This window comes from Catharus ustulatus, chromosome 26 (genome assembly GCF_009819885.2).
Source record: "Catharus ustulatus isolate bCatUst1 chromosome 26, bCatUst1.pri.v2, whole genome shotgun sequence".
NCBI lineage: Eukaryota > Metazoa > Chordata > Aves > Passeriformes > Turdidae > Catharus > Catharus ustulatus.
Genome location: NC_046246.1, coordinates 3,140,916 through 3,167,458, shown reverse-complemented (window position 1 = coordinate 3,167,458; position 26,543 = coordinate 3,140,916). Strand labels below are relative to the sequence as shown.

The following is a 26,543-nucleotide window of genomic DNA, read 5'->3' as shown; positions in this document are numbered from 1 at the left end:
GAAAACCCGGCTTGTGCTGCTGCTGCTGGAGGACAGGCTCAGCTGGAAACCTCTGGGCTGGAGCTGCTCACTCACCCTCCAAGGCCCAGCACAGCACCAGAGCCCAGCCCAGGTCACAGGGCAGCAACAGCAACAAAAATCATGCTAGAACTCCATCAGCCACCAGAGCAGGAAGGAATGTGCACACACCAGTGCCTGTGGATTGTGCCCTTCCTGCCACTGGAGCAGCACCCACGGGAGCCCAGCCACTGTGCTGGGGGGGCCAGAGCAGGCAAATCCAGAAAAAGTCACAGCAGCTGTTAGTAAATGTAAAGGATCTGTGGAAAATAGTTTCATGTGTTAGGAAATAAACGGCTCCCCGACTGATAAACATGGGTAAAGAGCATGCAGCACTTCAGGGATGGCTGCCAAGAGGGACCATGGATATCCTGGCTGGAGGCTGCAGCAACATCTACTCCATCCCCCTTGGAATGTCGTGGCATGGGCAGGCAGTGCTCACTGCAGGGTGTGGGGGCATGGGCAGGCAGTGCACAGTGCAGGGTGTGAGGGCATGGGCAGGCAGTGCAGAGTGCAGGGTGTTAGGGCATGGGCAGTGCAGAGTGCAGGGTGTTAGGGCATGGGCAGGCAGTGCACAGTGCAGGGTGTGAGGGCATGGGCAGGCAGTGCACAGTGCAGGGTGTTATGGCATGGGCAGGCAGTGCAGAGTGCAGGGTGTTAGGGCATGGGCAGGCAGTGCAGAGTGCAGGGTGTGAGGGCATGGGCAGTGCACGGTGCAGGGTGTTAGGGCATGGGCAGGCAGTGCAGAGTGCAGGGTGTTATGGCATGGGCAGGCAGTGCACACTGCAGGGTGTTATGGCATGGACAGGCAGTGCACACTCCAGGGTGTTAGGGCACGGGCAGTGCACAGTGCAGGGCAGGGAGGCTGCTCTGCACAGCAGGGTTGGTTTGGTACCACAGCGATCCCCAGTCCCACAGCCAGCCTGGAAGCACAGAGTGGTGCCCACATAGGGCACTCTGTGCCCTGCTGGGGCCTGCCCTGCAGAACTGCCCACATGGGCAGATGGACACCCCCATCCCCAGGAACCCACTGCAGCCACCCAGCAGGAGGAAGGAGATGCTGTTGCTCTGCCACAACCACAGGGCTGGCACAGCTGAGGCCGGGCTGAGCTTTGGGAAGGCAGGCATGAGCACTGCAGAGGTTGTACATCCCCAGAACGGGATTAGGGGCAAGGCAAAGCTGAGCAGAACCCAGCACCAACTCAGTGCTCTGTCCTGTGCCAGCTGTTCAAGAGACACAGAAGAGCAAGTGTCACGAAAACAGTTTATTGTATAAAGCTGTAGGAAATACAGAGGACGCTGAGGTTTAGGACAATTCCTTCTGGAGATGGCTCCAAGCTCCTCTCATAATAGCAAACACACAGACTCTGATTTGCTGTCATCAAAGCTTCCAAACAAGGATTCAACAAGGATCTGAACACAGAGTAATAACACTTCAACATGCATAACATTTTCTGTTCCTAAGTGAAGCCCGGGTGGGGGGCTTGCCCCTTCATCCTGTAGTTGTGTACAAAATGATGGATATTCATGATGAATGAGTACAAAAGGGAGAAAATCCACAAGAACAGGTTTTCAGAAAAGCATGTGGCTGACTAAGCAGGAAAGCAGGGTTGGCAAAAGTGCCCCAGCGAGACAGAAGCAGAAGGATGTAGAGACAAGGCAGGCATGAACATCCCACTGAGAGGGGCCTTAGCCCAGGGCCAGCTCAGCCAGGGGGTAAGGATTGCTCAAGGCCTCATGTGGGTCTGGGATGGCTCAGGACACCCTGTTTTGCAGTTAGGGCCAACTGGGACCTGGGCAATGCAAAGTCCCCTCCAACACATGCCATCTGTGCTTTGCTTCTTGTTTGGGACACAGGGAAGGATGAGTGTGGCTGGAAGGAGCCACCATTCCCTGCCTGCCACTGCAGACAGGCAGCCCTGGAGGAGCAGGTTGTGAACATCCTGCTGCCCCCCCAGCTGCTCTCTGTGCTGGAGCCCTGTGCTCTTGCAGACCCTCCCAGCAGCTACTAATAACAGGGACAATCTCTGGGCAATGCTCCCTTCCCTGGATTAATGGAGGTCTCTGGTGTTCCCAGTGCTGCTGGCAGCTGGGCTCTGTATACCAGTGCCCATCCCATGGATCCTCATGAGAGGGTGCTCTCATGAGTGCTCTCAGCCTTCAGCATGCCCTTCTCTAGGGCTCAGCCAGATGCATCTGAGCATCAGCAGGCCTGCACTCCCAGCTCCAGCTCAGCCACCCCAGCCATGGGAGGTCACAGCACAGGTGGATCGCAATAGGGTAGGCGTGGGTGGGCAGAATGCCCCATACCTACAAGTGACTTGAATTCCTCATTCACAGCTAAGAGAGCACCTCCACGGAGGTGCTGAGCAAAGGGTCTGGCCTGCAAAGAGTGAGGTACTACAGAATTCCAGAGGTGGATCCCATCTGACAGGATGTATGCTCTTCTCCTGGCCACACTCCAGCCTGCTGTCCCCAAACCTCCAGAGGAAAAGACAGTGCCCTTCATGCCCAGCCAGCTGTGCATATGGGAAGGCTGTGGAAACCAGCTGTGACACAGGCCAAGCTGCACGGCCAAGCATGGCCCTGAGACACTGCCTTGTGTCACTGAGCACGAGGGAAGCACATGGAGAAAGAAGCCAGCACTGTGCCAGGGGGTGAATACATGCTTGCCAGCGTGCAGATCTAGCAGCCCAGTGCTGAAGCCACTCCTGCCCTTTGCTCAGCTGGGGCCTGGGCTCGTGCCTGGTTAGACTGGAAGCAAAAAGAAAGAGTAAATAATGGGGGGGTCTTGAAGCTCCTTTTTCAGCTTTATTTAGCTTTGGCTGCACAGAGCCACAGCACAGCATACTCTAGCCTTCAGGGAGGGGGGCACAGGAATCCCCTGAAGACACTGCAGTTTGGGGTCAGCCCCCATCTCCTGTGCCTTGTGCTCTGCCCCTGAAATGCTGCTGGGGAATGTGGCACAAAGGCCCTGAAGAGTAGAGGAAGCCCCTGCTCCGTGGTGTCCTCGGGGGCTCATAGGTCGCTGCTGCAGTCACGGCACAGGATCTCATCGTTGTCGGGGATGAAGCCTTTCCCCACCAGCGAGGTGCTGCAGCGCGCGCAGTTGAAGCAGTTGTGGTGCCAGTGACGGTCCTCAAAGGAGACGTATTTGCCACCCCCAAAGCCTGTGGGAGGGACAGAGGGCAACGTCAGAGTCTCTGGGGAGACTGGGATATGAGCTTCCTGAACAGACAGCCCTGGTCTGCTTATCTCCAGGTCAGGTCTGCACTCATGGCACGGGTGGTGGCAGCCAAAATACACCCCGGGATCAAATACATCTGAAATGTCAATCTCCACTCTGGTGGGGGAAAAGCACTAAAATTGCTTCAGAGCAGACTTTGCAGGGTTGACATATTTGGACCAGAATCACAATTTTCTCCCGTAGGAGAAGCAGGGAGAGGAGCTGCACCATCACAGTGGATGAAGGCAGACAGAACTACTCAAATCCTGGGAAGAGCCATCCTGCCACCAGCTTGGGCCCAGGCTCCTGCAGAGGCTCCACAGGAGCTTCCTTTCTCTGCTGGCTGTTGTACTGGTGAGCTGTAACCCTCTTCTCCCCAGGACTGCAACAAACTCAAAAGGACCGGAGGGGAAGTAGATGCCTGGGAGCTGTCCTCAGCCAGAATCAACCTCTGAGTCACCAGCTGATTCACAGCTTCTCCTGCCTTCCCAGCAGCAAGAACCTGGGAGTTGGAAGGGGGAATGTCAAGTGGGGGAGAACAGGAAGGAAGCCAGACTCTCCTAGGGGGTTCTGCAGAAGAGGATCCCTTACTTCCCCTGCCTTAGGCAGGTCCAGACTCCCCTGCACCATGTGCTGCTCTCAGCTTTCCCTGTCTGTGAACAACCTTTTCACAGGACATGGCAATCAGTATCAAAAAAGGCAAGCTAAAGGTATGAGATCATGGTTTGAGGGGCTACTTTGGAGCTTTTACCTATGGGTAGAGGGAATTCCTCCCACAGGACACAGTTCACCACTTTGAAAGATGCAGACAAAAGGACAGAAGTAGCCCCAGGACCACTGCATCACGGTGTTCCTCTCAGAGCTGTTCTGCTCACCTGTGATGGGCTTTGTGCATGCACTGCACTTCTTGGCATAGAGGTTCCCAAAGCATTTGATGCAATAGGGATTGTCATCCTGGGAGGTGAACTGCTGCCCAGCCAAGGGGGTCTTGCAGCCCGTGCAGACAAAGCACTCCTTGTGCCAGGGCTCATCCCGGTAGGTCACTCCTCCCTTGGTGAGGGTCTGCAGGAAGAAAACACATGCTGGTGACACACAGGCAAAGGGAAACAGCCCAGCTGGGGTGCTGGCACCTGTGACAGGGCTCAGGCAGGAGCAGAGAGTTCCCTGTCCCTGCAGCAGGCTGGGGACTCTGGGCTGTCAGGCCACACGTACCTTTTTGCATCGAGTGCAGCGAGGAGCGAACTTGCTCTCGTAGCAGGGGACACAGTAATAATCCTTCTTGTCTGGGATGAAGGAGCGTGACCCAATGGGCTGCTGGCAGCTGCTGCAGATGAAGCAATGCTCGTGCCAGGTCTGCCCATTGTACTCCAGCTTACGGGAGCCTGCAAAGAGAGCCCTGCAGTGAAGGGAGCAGCACACACACACACAGGGATGTGGGGGGCCAGGCAGGATGGACTGTGGTCCTGCACACCTGGCTCTATGCTTCCCCTCTCTGTGGCAGCTCAGGACCATGGGCAGCTGGAGAGAAGGCCTCAGGCTCACAGCACAGCCACAAGGGGAGGGCTGCAGGAACATGTCCCCAGCACTGGCACAAAGGCCATGGCAGAGATGCCTGACGTAACCTACATCTCAAGGTGGTGCCAAAATAGCCAAGTAAAGACACACACACCTTTGCCTCAGGCCTTCTACAGAGACACTCACACATCTTCAGTCGTTCTGCCTCTTCTTGTCAGCACACAGCAGAAAATGCCCAGGAAACCCTTTGTTATCTCCTCCCTCATTCACTTCCCCATGAAAAAGGGGAACAGACAGATGGGGTGCTGTGGTGACTGTCTTGCTGGACAAATAAAGGACCCGGCCCTCTCCATGCTGTGACAGGAGGGCAGGAAAACAGAGATCCAGCTCTCTCCCGTGCTACTCATGCTGGACCTGCAGCCCCAACTGACATCAAGGGACCAGGAACAAACTGCAATGTTTGAGTCCACCTGCTCCTACCTGGCATGACGGTCTTCTCACAAGCGATACATTTGGAGGAGAACTCGCTGCAGTAGCAGTCGTTGCACAGCAGCTCCTTGCCCTGGCAGGTGAACGGCTCATCGGCCAGAGAGCGGTCGCAGCGGAAGCAACGGAAGCAGTGCTCGTGGTAATGGCGGTCCTCATAGTACAGCTCCTGGGAGGACAGTCAGCATGAGGAGGGGACCAAAGGCCCTGGGAACTGAGCTGCTTGCCTGCAGAGCCTCTACTCACCCTGCAGTCGTGGCCGATCAGCTCCTTGCACTCGTCGCAGGTGTTGGCGAAGTGCGCGTCGTAGCAGGGGATGCAGTACGGGCCATTGTCCATCTGGATGTACTTGCGCCCATACAGGGACTCCTTGCAGTTGTCACAGTCGAAGCACTCTGTCATGGTGCCGGTCTGAGGCCCTCCTTCACCTGCTTCACAAGCAAAGCAAAGATCAAGGCAGGTGTGGGTCAGTATCAGCTTAGGCTGTCTGAGATGTCCCTGCACGACCCTGCCACCTCCAGAGGCCAAGGACCAGAGTGGCTGCACTGAGCCAAAGCTGCTGTCAGCACAGGGGGCAGACCCACACTGTGCTCCTGCTTTGGGGCTGCATGCACTTCCCTAAGAGCCTGCAGACATCAGGGCCTGCAATGAACCTTGCTTCAGGCTTATACTCCACTTTGGCACCACTCAGAAAACCTGGACATGTCAGCATGCAGCTAAGCTCCTCACTCTTTGCTACCTTCCTGGGAAGTGAAATGTAAAATAAAAACTGAGGAGTTTCCTGCATGGAAAGTTTTGGTTTGGCACCAAAACCATTAAAATGCCACGTGGTTGTGTGTCCACTGTGACATCTGAGAGCCAGGCTAAAGGAGATCTGTCTGTCCAGCTGCCCTTCGGAGACTCACACTCAGCCCAGCATGGTCTGTAGCAGGATTCCTTATGATGGCTGAAAGCTCTGCCTGAGGGGCTGCTAACAGCTCAAACCCTGGAACCTCTCCAGTGGTTTAAAGCAGCTCCACAGGGAAGCAGGTATCAGGCATTCTGCACTGTGCCTTGGCTGTGGAGTCTCGTCCCAGCAAACTGTTCTGCAAGTGTTGCTCCAACTACAAAAACTCTCCAGGGAGAAGCTATGGGGCAGATGGGTGTTCCACGAGCACCTGTTGGGGCTTGATGTGAAGGAGACCTGCATCCCTCCTTGTTCTTTATCTCCCTCACAGACAACAGGTTTGTGGAACTATTCTGCTTTCTTTGGAGCATTAACTCCAGGACAAGAGTATCTTCCCCCTGTTTAGTTTAGCCTGGTTATTACTAAACATGGAGTTTTCCACTTGCAAAATCACACCCTACTTTAACCCAGGTTGCTGTCAAGTGTAGACAAGCCCACTGAGTTACATGGGAGCTGTCAGCTGCAGAGCACCTCCACTGCTGTGTTCTTCAGGAACCTACCCACTTCACAAAGAGCAATTACAGCTCAATCTGCAGTTAAGCATTTAATGGTCAGGGAGCTCGCTACTAGTCCCTGCACCCCCTCCCAACAGGCTGTAGTTGGGAGGCAGCCTCCAGGACAGGAGCTGATCCAGACAGCTCTGACTCACAGCCCCGAGCTCCCCAGGGCTATTCTTGGCCAAGCCACACAGCTCCCAGCTGTTGTCAGGCCTGGTATGTGCCGATAGGACTGATGGAGAATAAATCCAGTGCTCCCACATGGCTACGTGACCAACCGAGGAGGAACAAAGTCCCTTTTCAGACACTCGTTACCAGCTGCCACCCAGGCCACTGCCTGCTCCGTGCCCTGCAGTGTGTGTGGCTGCGGCCACGGGAGCAGCTTGTCCTTGCCAGCAGCACAGGCTGGTGCCAGTGCTCCCAACAGCCTCCCACAAAGCTCCAAGCAGCAGCCCTGAGCACTGCCTGCAGAACAAGGCAATGTCCAGGGGACACAAGGCAAGCATGTGGTGGTTTGCTGCAAGGTGCTGAACTGGACCTGCTGCTCCAGCTGTGCCCCACCTTGCACTGGCCCCCTCAGTGTCCCTCCCCTCCGGGGCACCCCCAAGGTGCTCCCATGACTGGACAGCAGCTCCCCTGACCCCCACACAGCTCCTGGCTGCTTCTCACCTACTGCTACCTTCTCTGCCACCCCACTTGCCTTTGCTCCCTGAAGCTACCTGGGACCTTTTTCTCTGGCAAAGAATTAAATGAAATTTCCAACTCTCCTCCTCCCCCTCCCAGGCCTGGTGAAGGGAACTTTCCAAGGTGTGTCTGTAATGAGAGGACTCTAATGAGCACTCCTGGCCTGGGAGCTAAGGCACTGCCACAGCAGGGAACTTCCATGTTTGTCACTGGGCTGCACTTTAACTCTGTGGTCCAGTAGTACACGCTCAGAGGACATCAGAAAACACAAAGGAAGAAAAAACAACCTGAATGAAGAAGGCTGGGGTTTTACCAGTGAAAGGAATAAGCCTTCTGAGCACCACTACCCTGACCCTGATGCTGTCAGAAGAGGAAATGAAAAACAAACCCTCCAGGAATGACAACACCAAGGAGAACCATAAAGTGGTGGGCCAGGCTTGCCTCCATTTGGAGTGGTTTCTCCCCAAAGTCTGTGTGCAGCTGCTGCACACTGTCAGCTGAGTGTGCTCCCCAGGCTGGGTGTGCAGCACAGCTCCAGCTCCAGAGCCAAACGTGGCCAAGGCTGCAGCCACAGCACACGGCAACAGACTTTGAGCTGCCTTTTCAACAGAACAAGAACAGGCCCAGGAAGTTTGCTCAGGGTTATTTGTGTTAGATAAGCTGTTTGCTCCCTTTGTTCTGCTCTCACATGCAGAGCTGGGCAGGGGCGATGAGGCCTGGGCAGCGCCAAAGCAAACGCAGCATCTTCGTCCCTGAGATGTGGTGCTGTGAGACCAAACACACCGGGAAGAGGAAGGTGGGACCAAAGAAATGGAGTAAAAGAAATAGAAAAGCCCACAATTCTTACTGTGATTGTAATGATGAGCCTAGGAATTGCCTTCTTTATGAAGGAAAGAGATAAGAGTTTTAAAATGCATTAAAACCCCCTTTAATCGAGGCTCAGACATAGAAGGTACAATATAGGATCTTGCACCAGTGAGTATGTGCTCATCCTTTCGGTCTGCATCACCCTGTCAACATCAGCTGTGTGCTGGGTGTGCTGGGCTGATGTCAGGAACGCCTCAAATGCTAACCAAGGTGTTGCCCTATAATGATGGGATTGCAGCTGCAAATGGAGAGTTTGTCCATTGCCAGATGGCTCCAGTCCAGGGGGACAAGGCTTGCTGAAGCAGGTCCCTTGTACAGGTTGATGGTGGAGCTGGATGTGGGATATTGCTCAGCTGTCTCACTAGCTGTTGAAGGGCAAAAATAAGCACAGATAGATATATGTCTGCCAGCTGCCTCCTCTTTCCCTCTGAAAGATGTAGTTGTGCTTGGAGCAAAGGAAGTTCAGTTCCTCTCCTGTGCCCATGAACAGCTTTAGGAACAAGAGCTCCACTCACAAACAACATTCAAAGTGCTCCACCATGCAAATCTGATCAGTCTGGAGCAGAGCTCAGAATAGCCTCATGTATGGGAAAGGTCAGCAATTTGTCAAGGAAGCACAGCAAAGTCCACTTTCTAATTAGAGAGCAACATGCACCCAACACCATCCTGGTGTCATTGTCCCAAGCCGATGGCTTAGCAACAGCTCCAGGAGATCATTACATTAATTTTAGCACCAATAAACCAGGAATTTGTTATGCAAAGTAGGCAACACAGACAGAGTAGAGCCTGATTCACACAATCACTGAAGAGTTTAACTAGCCTTTTGAGAGGTTCCTCCTGCAATGAACTCCTTAGATGCAGAGTCTTGTTTGTGGTGAACCTGTAACCCCTTGTAACTTCACACCAGTTTGTTGTCAGCTCACAACCAGCTGCTCCACAGAGTCACCCTAGAGTAATCCATGGGGCTATTCCTAGGGAAACACTTAATCTTTCCAGGACACAGGAAAAGACCTGCTTTTGACTGTCTGTCAGGTCCCTGCCTATTCTCACCTCCCCAGGGCTGTCTGAGCATAAATATAAGCAGTTGCAGTTCACACCTAAACAGACACACAGAAGAGAAAGCACGACCTCACTGGGGCAGGCAAGTATTCCCCATGTAAGGATGAAACCATCCAGGGACAAGGCTTTGAAAGACAGTCCTCAAAGCACTCCAAGGTCAGCAGAGGAGAAGAACACTTTTTGTTCCTGCTAGCTTTCCAGAACCATTATGGGTCCTGGAATCTGCATGAAATTGTTTCTGCCTGCTACCGACCCTAAAAGGCAAACCAGCTGCTTGCTCTGAGGAGCAGCTCCAGCCTCTCCGTTATGCTGGGAGTGCTCTCATTCCACATTTCCCGACACCCCTTCTGGGGATCTGCACAGGGTCACTGTGCACCCTGGCCCCAGGCCAGCCCAGGTTCTTGGGGGGCAGGGGCTAGCTCTGCTGTGGGGGTTTCTCCACACTTACTCATGCTGCTGCCTACCTGTACCCTGCCACTCTGCTCCCAAACCCACCAGCACTGCCACAAACCTGGTACATCCCCAGGGCTATGGACAAGAGCTTGAGACAGTTGGGGAGAGGTCCCAGTGCTGGCTCAGGGTGACCCAGCCTGCATGGGGCACCCCTGGGAGCAGAGTTGCATCAAACCTTCACCCGCCTGCTTTCAGCACCAGTGAGTCACTTCCTGCCCTCAGCTCTCGCCTCCAAGCTGCCTTCCAGCCTCAGCCTTCCCTGGGACAGCTCAGAAATCTTAACTAGGAAGGAGGGATCCAACATGGCAAGGAGTAGATTCCTTGCAGGGACCACCAGGACAGCCAAAGGCCTCACACAGCAGCTTCCCCATGACCAGCACAACCAGAGGATGCTGCAGGTCATTTCTCCAGCACAGGGAAAATTTGGTTCTTGCAGTCAGCCTCAGAGGCAGGAGATAAGCAGATCAGCTGGGTGCATGGCCACAGCCTCCCTGCACCACTGGGGTGTTGTGCTCATGCATGTGCATACACCAGCTCTGCTGAGCAAGCTCTACCTCAGCCTTTCCCCCAAGCATGGGCAGGACACCCTCCTGCCTAGAGCAGCCACAGGTTGCTCCAGGCTCTGCAAGAGATTGAGTAAAACGGCTGGCAGCACTGTAAAGAAACACCTTGCATTTCAAATAAAATAACTTGCTGTCAGCAGGGTAGGCAGCTTCCTGAAAATGCCCACAACTTCATCAGGAAGAAGCAGCAGAATCCGTTAAAACTGAAGTAGCAGAATCTGCCAAGCCACAAGACCTGAACTGTTGTATTATTTTAAAGGCTTAGCATGACAAAATAAGAGTTTCCCATTGTTCAGAAGGGATCTCTGAGGTGCCCCATCCAAAGAACAAAGCCATATCACAGATTGCTCCTGACAGCTTATAGACAAAGTGCCAAAACCACACCTATTCCACAAATGTCTGATTGTACTCTTAAACAGAATACAATCAGTGAGGAAATCACACCTGCCCGGAGGTGCCTGCAGGAAATGCTGTGCTGTTTGCACAGCATGATGGAGACATCACTCCTGGTCCAAGGAGAGCAAGGGCAGGCTGCCATCACTGCTGTGCTGAGCTTGTGAGGTACCAGCAGCACAGGCAGAGGCACAAGAGACAACTCAGCCCTTGCTCTGGACTTACTTTCTTTGAGGAAAGCTCATTCTACCAGTCTGAGAAAGAAGCTGAAAAGTTCCTACTATGCAACTTTAAAATTAAAAACTGTGCCTAGAAAATAGGAGGGAATGGTTTCAGAGTTAAAAATGTAGTACTAAATATCTGTAGGGGTTAACTAACTATTTTAGGTTCTGAACAAAATCCTGACCCTTCAGAGGGATAGCTAACAGCAGTAAAACTGTTTGGGAACACGCAGAGCAGGCAGCCTATGTCATTCAACCAGACATTAAACTGGAATGTTTGCTCAAGAGATCAACTGTTAATCTTATTCAAAATGAGCACAAAGTAAGCAAATTCTGTGCACTCAACAGGAAGTCAGGAATTGAAATAATTTAGGCACTTTGGACTCATCACATTCAAACCAACCATTAACTGATGGAGGAAATGTGAGAGCAGAGGAGCAAGATAAGAACACACCAGAAACTTCTGCCCAGCTCAACACAGACCCTTCTGTCACACAGTTAAGAAATTCATGCCAGGAGTGATTGTGGCATGTCTCTGAGGAGGCTGCAGAGAAAAGAGAGCCTGGCCCAAACTCCTCGTGACAGGTACTTCTCCTGCCACGTGCCAGGGACAAGCAGGGGGCTCTGGCAGCCAGGCACAGCCACCACCGAGCTGAGGGGTTGGCTGAGGGCAGCAGCTGCACACATGGTCACAGTGGCCATAAGAGGAAGAAAGATGCTGAAGCCAAGTTTCAGGGAATGTGACCGATCACAGGAGCTTTGGTGTGATCAGAGGAGCAAGAGCTGCAGTCCAGAGAAAGGGCTGCTCCTGTCAGCTCTTAAAAAGGAGCAAGGGACAGGTGTGCAATTACTCTCAATAAGCATGTTGTGAGCATGTTACAATCTAGCATTGAAAGTTTAATTTCAGACTGAATTAGTTTATGCCTATGTAACCCACAGCCATATAAATGCCTCATTGCTTATCCAATGTAACAATCCAAGGATTCCTGGTAATTGTGTTTTCAAGATCTCCTTGCCCCACAAAATAAAGGTCATGTGCAGTACAACAGAATTCAAACATGAAAGCGTGACAGGAAATGACTAACTGCACACTGGGGCCAATGCACCTTCATCTTGGATCAGCTCAGCACACAGGAATCCTGCAACTCAAACAGACATCACAGCCTATATGCAGAAAAAATAATTTGACTGCTCTAGTTGCTAGTTCTTGGGGCCTGTGCATCTTAGTGTAGATATTACTTCAAAATAATGTAATTCCACTCTATTTCCCTGAAGTTCTCTCACAACTGAATCCTTATGCTGCAGTTTGCACTTTTCCTTCCCTGCTTTTTAAATTGAGGACGAAGCCATTCTTATTTCTGAGTTGATACGTAATTTAAGTAATTAAAGCTTTTTGCAGTCCTTAATAAAAGATACTTTTGAGATTATAGCTCTGTTTTGCCCAAAAAGGCAATCAAGGGCCTCAAGCACTGGGCACAGCCCTAGTGATGGTGGTTTTTGCTCACGTGCTGAAAACCAACCTGTACAATTTGAGTTCAGTCCCCTATTCCCTGTCTCCCCAGCAAAAAAGCTGAAAGCTCTTTTGCTGATTAAGGCTCTGCTCAGCTTCATGTTTCTTTTCAATAAACAAAGCAACTTTGACTTCCAGTAGCAGGAAAAGATACATGTCCCAGATATGCTTTATTTAATGCACGCCTATTACTTAAAGGCCAAAGTGAATTTTTTCACCAAATTTGGTCAAATACTCCCTTTTCCGATTTGATTCTTTGCCTCCCAAACACAAGCATTTGCAGTTGGTTTCTTACATACAAGCAGATCTATTGATGGAGAGAGGTGATGTGTTTTGTGCCTTTTGGGGCTCGCCAAAATCTGCTGAGAGAAAAAAAGCCAGGAAGGTGACAGGAGACGCTGCAGTGACACTTGTGCACTCCCTCTGTCCTGCAGGGCCTCTCCACCTGTGCTGGCTCTCAGCCCAAGGAACTCAGCCTCCCTATAAAGCCTTTTACAGCTGCTGGTGTCCCTTGCAAGCAAAGGCAATGCCAGCCCTGCAGCACGAAGCATGCGAGCAGCTTCTAAATCTGGGGGAGGACTGAATGCTGGCAGAGACAAATTGTCTCATGTTACCACCCTGCGAAGGGCTTGACGGTTCTCCGAAACAAAACCAGGATCATTTGTTGCCCGGGAGATGCTGTGTGTGCCAGCTGCCACCCTCCCCAAACAGGGCAGCGCTCTCAGGGCAGCACAGCCCAGCACAGGGCACAGATGGCAAGGCTGGGAGGGAGGAGAACACCTTCAGTCACTGCTCTGCCAGAGTAAAGGTGACACAAATTCCCTTCCGTGACTGAAAACTGCTCTGCCAGGTGATTTGGTCAGCACGTGGCATTTACTCTAACAAGAGCCATCAGAGCAATACACAGTTATCTTCAAACTGTTTTCACTACCAACTTTAAAATTACTCTTATGCACTGCAAAATTTAAATAATAGAAGCCACCAGTTGCAATTATCATGTATTCACATAAAATCTCTACAAAATAACTCCTTGCAAGCACTCAAAAGAAATTTGCAAGATGCAATGTGTGCTCCTGTTTCTGCTGTGCAGAGATAGTCTTTGGGGGCACCCATGGAAGGGAAAACTGTGCCACATCCAAAAGACTATTTGGAAACAGCTATTTTAAGGGACAGAAATGCTCACAAAATGTATTAATGTCTTTATATCATGCAGCCGCACATGGAGTTTCCAACCCCATCCCCTGCCCACCGGACATGTCTATCTGAGATCTGGAGCTGCTGCTGGCAGGCAGCTCAGTAAACATGTGGACTGACTGTGCCTAAAAACTCAGAGAGGAAAAGCTGTTCCTTTACAGAAAAAAATCCCACATGAACAGAAAAGGAGCAACAACATCAAGAGTCCCTGATCCAGGTCTGTGACTCCTTTACAAAACCTCACTCTCTCATTCCCATCTGAGATATACAAGGAAACCTAGATTAAGCACATCTTTCACAGGTTAAAAAGGATCAGAAAGACCAGAATTTTCACTAACAGAGGCTACTCTCTTGGCTTTCAGCTGAACACCAAGAAGAGCTGCTGTCTCAGCCCTAGAAGCAGCAGATTTGAAGCCATGCCTGGTTTCTTTGCTGCAGGAAGGTGCTCCACACTCACTGATGCTGATGGAAGCAGCAGAAATGTGCACTCTGACTTTTGGGAAAGAGTTTCCAGAGCTGTTCACATGCTCAAGCAGCCCGAGGATCAGGGGCTTTGCTGCAATGCCAACAACCCTCCCTCTGCTCTCAAACTGACCTAAAGTGCTCCATTTACAAGCCATTTGTCCCAAACTGGCAAAGCCCAGAAATAAAAGCTCAGCCCAATTCTGTTACCTTGCATTGCTGAAAGTGCTGGAGCAGCAGGAGCCCAGCTGTGCCAGGGTGCTCCTCTAGCACAGGTCAGCTACAGCAGGTGCCACAGCCAGACACTCTCAGGAGTAAATCAGCACTCCACTAGCAAACACTCAAGTACTTGTCCAGCAACAAAAGCAGTCACATCATAAACCAAGGGTGACATCAGTACAGGGATTGTATTTCCAAAAGGGGTTTAAATGTCATTACTTGTGACTAGAAATCGGACACTTGCAATAAGTTACTCTAAATTTTCACAAGAGACATGATTCCAGTTTCACGAAGACGTATTTCACTTCCAAAGCCTTTCTATTGCTCAATGTCATGATGGCAGAAAAAATTCAAAAGAGAACAAGCAAAACTCTTAAGACAAAGTAAAAAACTCATGAACATTATTATTATTAGCCTGAATTACCAAGTCAGATGCTAACAAGGTGAGCAGCAGAACCTGGATTGTCACTTGAAAGGGTCAGTGTGGCTCAGTGTGATCTGCTCAGGGCCCCATAATTCAAGGTCTCTTCATGGCCCTCTTTCATTCTTATTCAAAGTTCTGCTCTACATCTTCTACAATAAAAACTCAAACCTGTCAAGGACCTGAAAGCATTACTTCATCCTCCTGCAGTTGTTGCTGTTTCACACTTCATGAAGCACAACACAATCTGTGCACCTTCACCAACCTGACATGCAGTTAAGATTTCCCACACTCAGCTCTGGGCTCTCCAAAAGCAACACATCCAAGACTTCTGCACATGCACATTGGGCCAGATTTAATCTTTCTGTGAGTTATATGGTGTTTGCATAGGGTTGAGAAATAGCAGAAATAAAACTCCTCTTGGCTGAGATAGATGCAAAACACGCTGTGCAATTTTTGCTTTTAATGACTCCTGGTGAGTAGCACTACTAGTCTGTGTATTCCAGAATGTTCTGAGTTAGGCAAACAGCAATTTTCTTGATGTGAACTATTCACTGAGTTAAAAGGAGCCACTGAAATGCCTTTAGATTTAAATGCTGACTTTTCTTTTGGAAAATATCCATGTGCCAAGGAGAGAGGCAGATGAGAACAAATAATCCAAATTTAAGGACACAAACTAAAGATTTACCTGGGAAGCAGTTTGGCTCCCTGACTCTCTACTGCCAGTACCACAACCATATGTGATGATCCAGTGCAAGATCATTAATGCAAAAACTCCTCAGTTTCCACAGAGCTGACATCCCACACCTCTCATTGGATTGTGGCTTCCTCAATTCCCTAACAGCTGTCAGCAGCAAAAATATTATTTACCCTTGTAATACCTGCAGGTCAGGGAGTAATGCTATATCTCTCCTGGGATTTGTACCTCAGAGGGTTCTGGCACTAGGCAAGGTCTGTAGAACTAAAAATGGAACCGAGATCCAAGCTCCATCTTTATTCTCCTTCTGAGATGCAGCACGTCTCCCTGTCAGTGGAAACTGTGACACCCCCTCACGTGTGTTACAGACCTGCACCCAGAGATTGCACAACCCTGACTCTGTGAGAAGCAGCAGAAAAGGGAGGAGGAGAAGGAAGAGAGGAACATGGTCCTCAAGGTCCCTTCCAACCCTATAACAGACAGGCACAGTGCTGTGCTGCACAGAGCACAGCTAATCCAGAGTCCAGATCTTTCACCCAACACCATGCCTCTGCTGCCTGCTCTTGCTATTTAAACTTGGGGGTTTAGCAGGCTGAGCTGGCAGGCAGAGCTGGAATAGGGCAGCACCAGGAAGTTATGCACCAGTTCAAAATGGATTCGTTTTGAAGAAAGGAAAAAGCCACGTTTTCCTTAAATGAGACCAGTGGAATTCCAATTTGAGGTCAAAAGACTGGCAAAAGTCAGGAGTTTAGGCTGGTACTGGGGCTCATGATGCTGACAAACACAGTCCTTGCACTCAGGGACAGCTTAGGACCCATAGTTTTTGTTCTTATTCTTTTTTTGTTGTGTCCCCATCCTGAGCAATATCCAGGAACAATGCCATCAGGAGAGGAATTTTTGTCTTCAATCATGCTGAAGGTTAAGCCCTTCAGATACGTATTTTATATTATTTCCTTTCTTTTGTTTCATTAGAAGAACTACAAAAAGACATTTTTTACAAGAAGCCTGAGTGTACACACTGGTTGTGTATGATCCGCAGCCACACAGACCTGAACCACAACAGAAATTACCTCTGACACACTCACATGAGGGAAATCTTGTGGGCTTGGATCATTCAAGAAATAAGGTTTACAGCAACAGGAACAACACATGGCCAGAATGTGTACTAAATGGGTAAGATACAGGTTGAAAATCAACTGCTGATTGTTTCTACAATTTGTATTTTATATTAAAAAACCTCCTTAACATCTTAGCAGGCAGACCTGAGCCTAGAAAGGATTTTTAAAGGATTTTTATGGCTAAACCTGACAGCAGGGATCTAGAACAGAATTAGTCCATTACATCTCAAACCTTGATCCTGGGTTCTGCCTCAAGCAGCAGCTGGGATTATTTGTCCAGTTAAGCAAATTCCTGTTGCTAAGACCCACTCTAATATTTAAATAAATTTGGAGAAGATGCTGAGTAGTCACAGATAACAAGATCGGAACTGTATTGTTTGATGGAATTCTAAGAGAACACTTGAAATTTGGGCAAACAAATTTAAAATATCAAGGGCATATTTACATTCCAGGATAATAATTAAATACTTAATATCTTGTGGTTCCACTATTCTAGGTTTTTCTACACACCAAAATATTTAGTCATGTGAAAACCATCTGTAGCAGCTGGAAGACATTCATTTGGCCTGCCAAGATTAATTAGTTTAAAAATATATAAATAAAGTGTTCATTTTATTTCCAAAAAGCTGCTGCTCTTGGTTCTATTAGGCTGCTGGTGATTAATGCTTATGGAAGGTTCTCAAAAAGAGGTATCAGATGCCAGTTTCACAAATATCTGTTAAGTAAAACAAGGCCTGTGTTTAGGTTAATGCTCTTCTGGAATAACTCAAGTCATTATTCACAGCAATATGAAAACTAGCTTGCAAATACTTCAATCCCTATTTTTAGTCTTTCTCCTTCCTATGCTCTCAAATTCATAATGCTGAAATCTGCTTTTAAAAATTGATGAAAAGAAATTTTTCTTCAGGACATGGGTTCATATACCCATGTTTAAGAATTACAAGACCTAGGTCTCCAAGCATATCTTTTTTCTCCAACAAGTTCCTGCATAATCTTCAGAGAGGTTTTCAAAGTCAAGTAAACAAGCCACACAGCTGAAACTGTAAAAAGGGTTGAATTTGGCTTAGTATCCATAGGGATCACTTCTCTGGCCAACAGTTTGCAAAGGGTTATTTCTTGGCTCATCATTTTTGCTTTGCTGGAAGATGCTGAGGTTTTTCTGCAGAGCATGCAATAGCATTCAACATTTTTTGCTCAACTAATGAGTTAAGTCATCTTAGCTCTCCAATGGCTTGAAGATTATGGGTGTAGGAAAAGGGAATGCTCAGAGAGGGGAACTTTAGAGCAGTCACCACTAAACTGCGGTTAAAACAGACACCAATGACTCTATTCAGCTCCCAAACCTCAGACAGTTTCCATTTTCTCAATAACAAAGCATTTTTGTGGAATGAGGTAACAGCCTCCATCTGCCAGGTCGACATCTCCACTAAGATTTCTCAAGAGTGTGGCTGACGAGGGCTGGCCAGCAGAGCTCCAGAGGCAGGAGAGCCCCTTTTGCTGGGCAGCACAGGGACAAACTGCCACAGGACAGATGTGGAGAGGAGTCTCTGTGGCACCATCACACAAACTCTCCTGGGAGCTTGATTCACGAGCAGCCTGGAGCAAGCTCCACACACTGCACAGCTGAAGAGCCAAAAGGTCAGGAAAAGGGCTCAGACTTGTCACAAGGGGTGGCCAGGGACAGGCAGGAGGGAGCAGAACGGTGCCACAGGTCCAACAGCCCCTGGTGGGTGGGTCAGGAGCAGAGTGGGTGTGATTTCAAGGTCTGCAGGCACACACAGCCGGATGCACAGTGCAAAGGGCAGGGCACACATCCTGCTCCTCCACAGCACCGCCTGTGGGACTGGCCACTCCAGCTGCCATACACCCTGCCACACCTGAAATGCTAAATATCTGAGGCAGAGCAGTTACAGCCTCAGGACACAGCTTTGGAGAGGATTTGGTTTTGTTCTTTCCTTATTTCTGGAATTTAGCAGCCTATATTTTGACCTCTCAGTTTCAGGGATGCTGAACACCCAATCATTCTTTTGATTTCAGGCAAAGCCAGTTCAGTTCTTCTGAAAAGCACGCCTTCATTTAGATGCAGATGAAGATTCCAGCTCCTGTCAGAACCCCCTCATCTGACTCTTGTCTTCCTGTGAGTGGCCACTCACTCAGCTCCCTTGCAATTTTGAGACTCTCAGCTCCAGGTTCAACACCCCCACATCTGGTTCTCCCATCTAAAGCAAGGCAATTTTCCAATTGGTTTTCTGATGTTCTTTGCATCCCTGTAACACTTCCTCCTGAAGTTTAGAAAACATTAACACTAACCTCCTCACTCTCCTGTGCAATTCCAGCTGCGTGCCCACATGGATACCTGGTGAGTGGCATGTTCCTTCTTCCCAAGCCCATTTTCTTCCTATGAGGAATGCTGCTGTCAAATCTCAAAAAATCCACACTGCTAATACTAGCCTTCTACAAGGTCAGCCAAAGAGGACTTCCATCAAGGATGAGCTTTGCTGGAGAAGGCTCCCTGGGGATTATCAGAATAGTACAGTCAAGCCCAGATGGCCACAATGTGCTGAGCACATTTCCCGCAAACACAGCAGCAAGGCAGAGGCCTCTACAAATCAAAGTCCACCCTGATTTCTGCCATCTGCTGAACACTGAGGGCCAGGCTGAGGCCTTTGGGAAAGGTCAGGATAGTCTTACAGGCTCTCAAGATACTGCTTTTGTTCTCACTATTTGCTTCTCAATTCCTTCGTTAGAAGATACTAATCTCACTGTAAGGCAGTTACTTGGAGCCAAGACTTTAGATATTATTGCAAAACATATGCTTAAAAGAGACTGGAAATTATGCTGGCAGTGTTACAGAGGGGAGCAAAGCACAGCTTTGGGTCAAAACAAACAAAAAAAATGTAAGCTAGTAAGCAATTCCCATGCAATAGTTTAGGAGAGCCAGCAAAAGCTTCTTCTAGAAAGAAAACAATGCTGTGAGAACGAAGCTAACGAGAGCTGGCTCTTGGAAAAATAAAACAGCTAGTAATGAGCCAACAGCACATATCCAAGAGACTTTTTCTGGGAAATCGACCCAAGCCTTATGCTGGAAAGCCCTGAGGGACTAGGGACCTTGAGGCTAAAAGCTGGCAAATTGCTTCATCAGTTAAGGTTGGTCTCAATGTTTCCTACAGTGTAAAAATAATTTGTTTTAGCCTACAGGTCTCTACAGAGCACTGGGTAAATTCAGGCTACTTCCTTTGGGAAGGGAAACAGAGCATCTGGCAGAGCTGTGCCCAGTGGGATATTTTCAGGGGTTTCCCACCATCCCTGAGCCCTCCAGCCCAGCACACCCAGGCCATTGGCTCTGCTGTATTCCCTCGGAGCTGCTGCAGTGCTCTGGGCACCACACGCCCAGTGTGGGATGGCAACACCCCCTGAGCAGCTCTGCTCAGCATTACAACAGCATGATGAACGTGCCTCTGTAAAACCACCTTCTCCTGGAGGCTGGCTCACCCAAAATGGACACAGTCAGGCCAATGATCCTGGTATATTGTGTTTTCTTTGTTCTCTCTCTCTTTCAGAGATTATTTCTTACACCCACCAGGATCTAGGTGCTGATACAGAGGCAAAGGCAAGGCCTGTCTTTGCAGCCTGCTGGTTCATTGGCAGTCCAGCTCCCCAGGCACAGGACCATACCAAGAGCACAAGACAATGAATGTGTGCTCCAGCCAGGCTTCTGCACCAGCAGAGAAAATCCTTGCATTGGCAGGGGATGTCAAGGTGCTGTCTAATGACTTTCTTTCTCTTCCAACTCCTCTGATTCATTTTGCCATCTTCCTTGCAACTGACCTAAATAACATGTTCAGGCAGCACTGGAAGTGTTTCCATCTTGCATTGCAATAAGAGTGAGATCTTTGCACCTGGAACGGGAATTTCACAGGGAAGTCACACCACAGGTGAATTAATAGTGTCCTTCTCAAGAAAGGAACAGAAGCAATTGTCTTATCCCATCAGGGAGACTTCCTGGCTGCAGGAGAACAAAGGTTGCCCAGGAGCAGGGAAAACACATACTAAGTCTGTGCCCAAGCCCCAGCAGATCTGAACAATGTGGGCAGATTACTCAGTTACCTCATTTCCAGGTGTGCTGTCAGCATGAGCCATGGCTGGCTTGGAATGAAAGAAGTAAAACTGTTCCTAGATCTGGACTTAGTCTGCATAATTTATGGTAATCATTGCTCAGTAGCCATTAATCCTTTAATCCCATATCACACTCTCAGTTCTCTCTAATCTTTTAGTCATCACAGACCGTTCCACTGCAGAAGGGTCTGAAGGACAGGGTGCAGGACCACACTGTCCCTCCAGAGCTCAGGAAGGGAAAAGCAAAGAAAGCCACTGTAGAAGGACTTCAGCAGGCCAGCCCTCTCCAGACACACAGGGAGTAGGTGTGCTGATAACATACAGGCACTTAAACCAGCCTTGTCCCCAGCCAATTACAGACAATTACAGACCTCTCCAGCTCTTCACTACAGCACCATCTGTGACTCAGGTGTCCAACAGCACTGCTTCACAGGAACACAGGAGCAATCCTAACCCTGTCCCTTCACAGTGATACTCTCCCAATCTCATTCTTTCCTGTAAGCCAGGACACTTCCAAGAGTCATGAAAATACCTCCTATCCTTCCAAGCCCTAGCAGACTGCAATCTTAGTGTCACCTCATGGCAGTGGCCCTCACAGGCTGTGTGCTGAGGAACTGAAAAAGTCAATTGAAAATGTATTTATTGCCAACAAGGAAAGTGACTGTGGGGAAATACAGAAGAGTATTCTGAAGGTGCCCCAGCACTTCCAGCTTTCAGGTGAGGAAGTGCTCACCTGGGGCTGGTGCACTTTACACCAGTATACCAGCATACTTTATACCTTGCAAGGCAGGCACTAGAGCCTCAGCAGCCTAACAGATGCCTTTTTTATTCTGAAGATACACATGAATATGGTTAAAGTTCCCTTATTGCAATAGAAAGGAAGTTATACTTGATCCATACCAACTCTTTTTTAGGTAACTGAGCTTCCAAACTTCAGCAGGAAAGCTGCCAGCAAAACTTGTGCCTCTTTGTGCTACAGTTAGTCCGCAACAACTAGTGTGCATGTGTTATCTCTACTTTTTATTAGCTCATATTTACTTTGGCTGCACATCCAAGCAGTCATTTAAACAGGGTGAGAGAGGAAAATCTTGGACTCGCAACAATGGCCAAGCAGTTTAATCTACCACTGGGGACAAAGACTTGACTCCTATTGGTGTGTAGTGCTGGCAGGGTCAAGTGTAACATGTGCTGAAGGAAGCACTAGGGAAGCAGGTCTCTGACTGTTCAAACAACACCAAGCATTTCCTTGAGCTATTCAGAGTTCTCTTTGCCCCTCCTGGGTAGGGAAAACAGCTCCAGCTGTCCAGTCACCTGCGCTGGCTTCTCCACTCACTGGATTCATGACATCGGTGGCTGCCAACAGCTCCAGGTTAGATGCAGCACATTCCTTGTTCCTCACAGCTCAGATGTTCAAAGCTAAGTTAGGAAGCATGTCCTTGGCATCAGCACCAGGTTGGTGCTGGAAGATAATTTATATTCCTGGGCAGAACTGGCACTGGGCAGATTTGCCATAAACATCAACAAACTTGTTCCAGCCATGGCACCAATCAGAAGGGTGCAGAATTAATATCTATCCATGCTGCTGATTTAATTTTGGGTTTTTTTGTGTTTGGGAAGTTTGAAATACTTCACATAAAAGAACTCGGCAGTTTGCAAATGTGGGACAATCTATGGTAACACCTTCAGAGGCAAATAAAAAATGAAATTTATTAATATTAACAAGCAGATAACCACAGGCCAAATCAAGTAAAGGTGAGACTACACTAAGAACAAGAACATGGATTTCAGGATTTTTATTCCATTGCTCTTTGGATTCTGTGTTAAGACACTATTAAATAATTCTTAACTATTAATTTACTCCTAATGGACTTCTGATTCCTCCCTGAGTAATATTATTCTCTTGGTGGGCCCCTGTGAGTAAGGGCAGAATAATTTGTTAAAATCATTCTTCATTTAGCAAGTATCAACAGACTAAGTGGTCACTCAGCAGAGGCAGTTCTGCTGGGGTGAAATACAGGAAGGTAGAAGCCATGAGGCATTCTTCAATTTCCCCTTTCCTTTCACAATCAGACCCTTGATATTTTCTTCAACCGGAAAACTGACATTCCCCTTCCATGTAAACTGCTGACAATTGTATTTTACACCTGGCAAAACCAGAGCTAAACGGAAGGAAGAGAAGAAACAAAGACCAAGGACTTTTCTCAGCAACTACATCTCCACAGAATGAAGTATTTTCCTTTTCCCAGTTCAGAGCAGACAGAGTCCAGTGAACACAGCCCAGCCCTCGTGGGAAATGCCCCCTCCTTGCTGGTGAGGGGCTGCAGGACAGTGCCCACAGCAGCTTCCCAGAGAGCAGCCACAAAACCAAAACAGCACGTGCAGCTTCTGCCCACAGCCTCACTTCAAAAGTGACCCCAAAACTCCTGGTAGCAGTAATCTGAAGATTAAATTCTACTGGTAAAGCTTCTCTGCCCCTTAGCAACTGGTCTTCTCTCTTTCCTAGATACAGCTGGGGTATAGCAATTCCCTCCTTTTGAAAAAAAAAAACAAACCACTCGAGTAAAATCCTTGATTACATCACCAAGGCAAAACACTATGAAGTTCTCTCTGAATTTTTCCAGTTTGATCACAGAAATTGCACCTATTTCAGCAGAAGCAGTCAAAGTCCCCTAAGGCATGAGCCACTTGCACTCTGAATAAAACTGCAAACATCATTGGCAGCACCTTCCTGCCAGAGCACCTGGGCACTGTGGTGGGCACAGGCAATCCAAAAACAGCTCATGTCAACCAGGGATACTGAACACTGAACACCAGAGAAGAAATTATTTTTTACTTGAGCAATTAAAAGCAATTATAGAGCTGTTAAAAGGAATTATGAAGCACCCAGACCTCAGTTTTCTGGTACTTCTTTATCACACAAAAGGTGAAGCAGAGCAACCAAGGTTCAACTCCTGTCTCTCTCCTGTAAGCCTCATGTGAGCTCCAGGCAGCAAAAATCCTACAGACATCAGTGAGGATCCTGGTGCACCACCAAGACAATCTTCTGCATCAGTGCTGCAATTACCACAAAAGTCCTTTCTAAGGCAGGTGTTGGAAACACTTTGGGCATTGAGAGTAATCAATTTTTTCCACCTTTCTGCCAGCATTTCAAACACCAGTCAACCATGTAACAGCAGAAACTCAGCTGCAATTAAGAACACAGCAGAAAGCATCTTACCTCATCAGGCAAGCAATAGAGCAAGCAAGTCCTGGCTGGGAACAGAACTCAGTGCTTCCAAAGTTGGTGCACTGGGAATTTTGGTAACCTGCCTACAGGGAAGTTTTTTCTGGCTCCATCAGTTAAGGGTTCACCTCAGTCTTGAAGCTGCTATTTCCAAAACCAGAAAAGAACATGGATAAACTCATACCCCTCAGAAATCAACTGACAACCAGTGAATACTGCCTGCAGTCATACAACACTGGTACACTACAGACAAAAACCAATGTGCCATCAAGGACACCGTGATGACAGCAGACAGGAAAGAGACTCCTGCCTTTACTCTCCAGGATGACTTGGGAAAGCTGAGCTATCCTACTGCCAGCTGTGTTCTGGGACAGCAGGGCTGTTCCAGAGCCTGCTCTAGAAGAAACCACAGTGCACACCAGGAGCTGAGCTGAGGACAGATGTGCTGCTGGAACAGCAGTGACCCCCTGTCCTCCCAAAGCCTGGGGACCCACAGTGACCTTCAGCTCTCTACTCACCGCTCAGCTCTTCAGATGCTGTTCTGCAGCCAGGGGAAAAGGACAGATTTTACCCCAAAAAAATCCAAGACAGAGAGACAGGGATGCTCCAGAAGCTGAGATCATGGAAGAGTTCACAGGGCCTCCTGCTAGAAAATTCTGGCTGTTTCTAAACACTGCCCTGCCTTCAGTGTGTCCCACCACTCCCTATGCACAAGTTTATGCAGTTCATATTCCAAAATATACCTTTTGCTGTAGAGCATCTGCTATAATTAGTGCCCACAACTTACCATATCACCTATATTTTTGTCTCCTGTGCCATGCCACCATTTTCAAAAATGTACAAAATTACAGACTGAGCTGGGTAAGACTGAGCTGGCAACTGATAATTCTATGCCTCAAAGGAAGTGGTCAGCAAGAAAAGCAAGGGAACAATACAGTCTCCATATTAGGAAAAGGAAAGAGGGCGGCACAAAAGTAAGATAGGAGAAATGTCAGACTTCCTCTTTCCTCTCTGCCTATCATGAAGTTAAACCACGTATTGACAAAGCAAATCAGGGAAATAAGGCGGTTTCAACACCTGGGCAGCTAGGAGAGCCACAGATTTCTAATGCTTGGTAGATGAGTCAGAAAAGTAAAAGGAATGTCCCTACACTCTTCCCTAGGGGCCTGTGCTGCCACCAGGATGCTGCATCCACCAGAGCTTCACCCTTTCCTCTGCTCCTAGGAATAGCTTTTCTACTTTGGAAAGATTCCTTTATAGTTTTCAAAACTGGGAAACACTGAACATAGCAAGTTCAGATTTAAGTAAAGAGACCTCAGTATCAAATCCTGCCCCGTGAAGATACATAACCCTGCCACATGCCATCCCTTTGTGCTGTAAATCTGCGGAGAGAAATTCTTACTACCATGCTTCACCCAGGCTAACTGGAAAGTGTATCCAACATCCCCATAGTTCTCATGAGTCAGTGGTTAACGTAACCACAGGTACAGAACTGGAAACGGATAAAGAAAACAGTAAAAAGTTACCTGTAAAAAAACAAAATCCGAAACATAACTGTGTTGAGGGGAAAAAAAATTTGCAAAGATCCTGAGCTATTTTTGAATGTGAGATCCAAACTGCGACTTCCAAGTCTTTGTCTAACACACACACCCACAAAGCAAGGCTTAGAGTCTTTTCCCACAGCTACCCTGGGATTCTCTGGAAAAACAGCAATCGCTCCAGATGTGTTGAAAATTTTCCTGTGCTACATTTGAGCATTTGGTTATAGTTTACTCGCGGGTCTGTCGGTCGGGAAAAGTCTCCGCACTCTCTTTATAAAACGCTGCTCAAGCTCTCAACTTCGCAGTCTGGCAAAGGGGCACGGCCCAAAAGCTGCGGTTTTCTCCTCGGGAGAAGCGGAGTGCACGGTGCAGCCGGAGCAGAGCTCTCCGGCAAGCGATGTCCCCGCACGGCCACCGAAACCCCGGCAGGGTCCCGGGGGATGCCCCGACCCCGATCGGCTCCGGGGACACGGCTCCCTCCCTCCAGCCCCCCAGGGCAGCCCCAGCGCCGCCCGACCCCCCCAGGGCTGCGGGGCCACAGCGGGCGGTGCTGCCCTGCCCGGCCCGGCCCGGCTCACCTGGTCGCCGTCCCGGGGCTGCGCTGCCGCTCTCGGTGCCCAGCGCTGGGCACAGCCGGCTCCGCTCCGCGCTGCTCCTCAGCCGCGAGCGCCAAGCCCGGCCCGGGGCGGGGCTGGGGGCGGCCCGGGGCCGGCCCGGCCGGAGCCCGCCCAGCACCGCGCCCGAGCGCCGGGAGGCGCCGCCACCAGCGGGGGCAGCGCGGCCGGTCCCGCCCGCGGTGCTCCCAGCGAGGCCGGCAGCGGGATCGGTCCCGTCTCGGTGCGGCGGCTCCGGCGCTTCGCCTCCCGCGGGGAGGAACGGGAGCTCCGCGGGATGGCTCCGGGCGGCGGCGGAGGGAGCGGCGGCGGAGGGAGCGGCGGCGCTCGGCCCGCGGGGCTGTCCCGGTGGCGGCGGCCGGGCCCGCCCATGCCCGGGGGTCCCCGCGGGGCCGCGCTCGGGGCCGCGCTCGGGGCCGCGCGCGCGTTCCGGCCGTCGCCATGGACACGGCGCCGCCTGG

General features: G+C 49.5%; 1 protein-coding gene across 2 annotated transcripts; it reads right to left on the bottom strand.

Moving 5' to 3' along the window:
* Positions 1-1,307: 1,307 nt before the first annotated feature.
* On the bottom strand, positions 1,308-26,129 carry FHL3 (four and a half LIM domains 3). 2 transcript variants are annotated; one of them, XM_033080553.1, is made up of 6 exons: positions 26,047-26,129; positions 5,531-5,715; positions 5,279-5,453; positions 4,496-4,665; positions 4,159-4,345; positions 1,308-3,227 (listed from the first exon to the last, which is right to left on the bottom strand). In XM_033080553.1, the coding sequence occupies exons 2-6, from the start codon at positions 5,684-5,686 to the stop codon at positions 3,076-3,078; spliced, it is 840 nt and encodes a 279-aa protein (XP_032936444.1). In that variant the 5' UTR covers positions 5,687-5,715; positions 26,047-26,129; the 3' UTR covers positions 1,308-3,075. The 2 variants fall into 2 exon arrangements, with proteins under 2 accessions (XP_032936444.1, XP_032936443.1); XM_033080552.1 differs by having other exon boundaries at positions 5,531-5,712; positions 26,047-26,124.
* Between the last annotated feature and the right edge of the window lie 414 nt (positions 26,130-26,543).

Excerpts from the sequence above, each read along its gene's own strand:
- FHL3 (XM_033080553.1), bottom strand. The coding sequence starts at position 5,686 with ATGACAGAGTGCTTCGACTGTGACAACTGCAAGGAGTCCCTGTATGGG. Across the intron at positions 4,666-5,278 it reads TGAGAAGACCGTCATGCCAG|GCTCCCGTAAGCTGGAGTAC; the intron begins GTAGGAGCAGGT and ends CTCTCTTTGCAG. Across the intron at positions 3,228-4,158 it reads ATGCACAAAGCCCATCACAG|GCTTTGGGGGTGGCAAATAC; the intron begins GTGAGCAGAACA and ends TCCCTCCCACAG.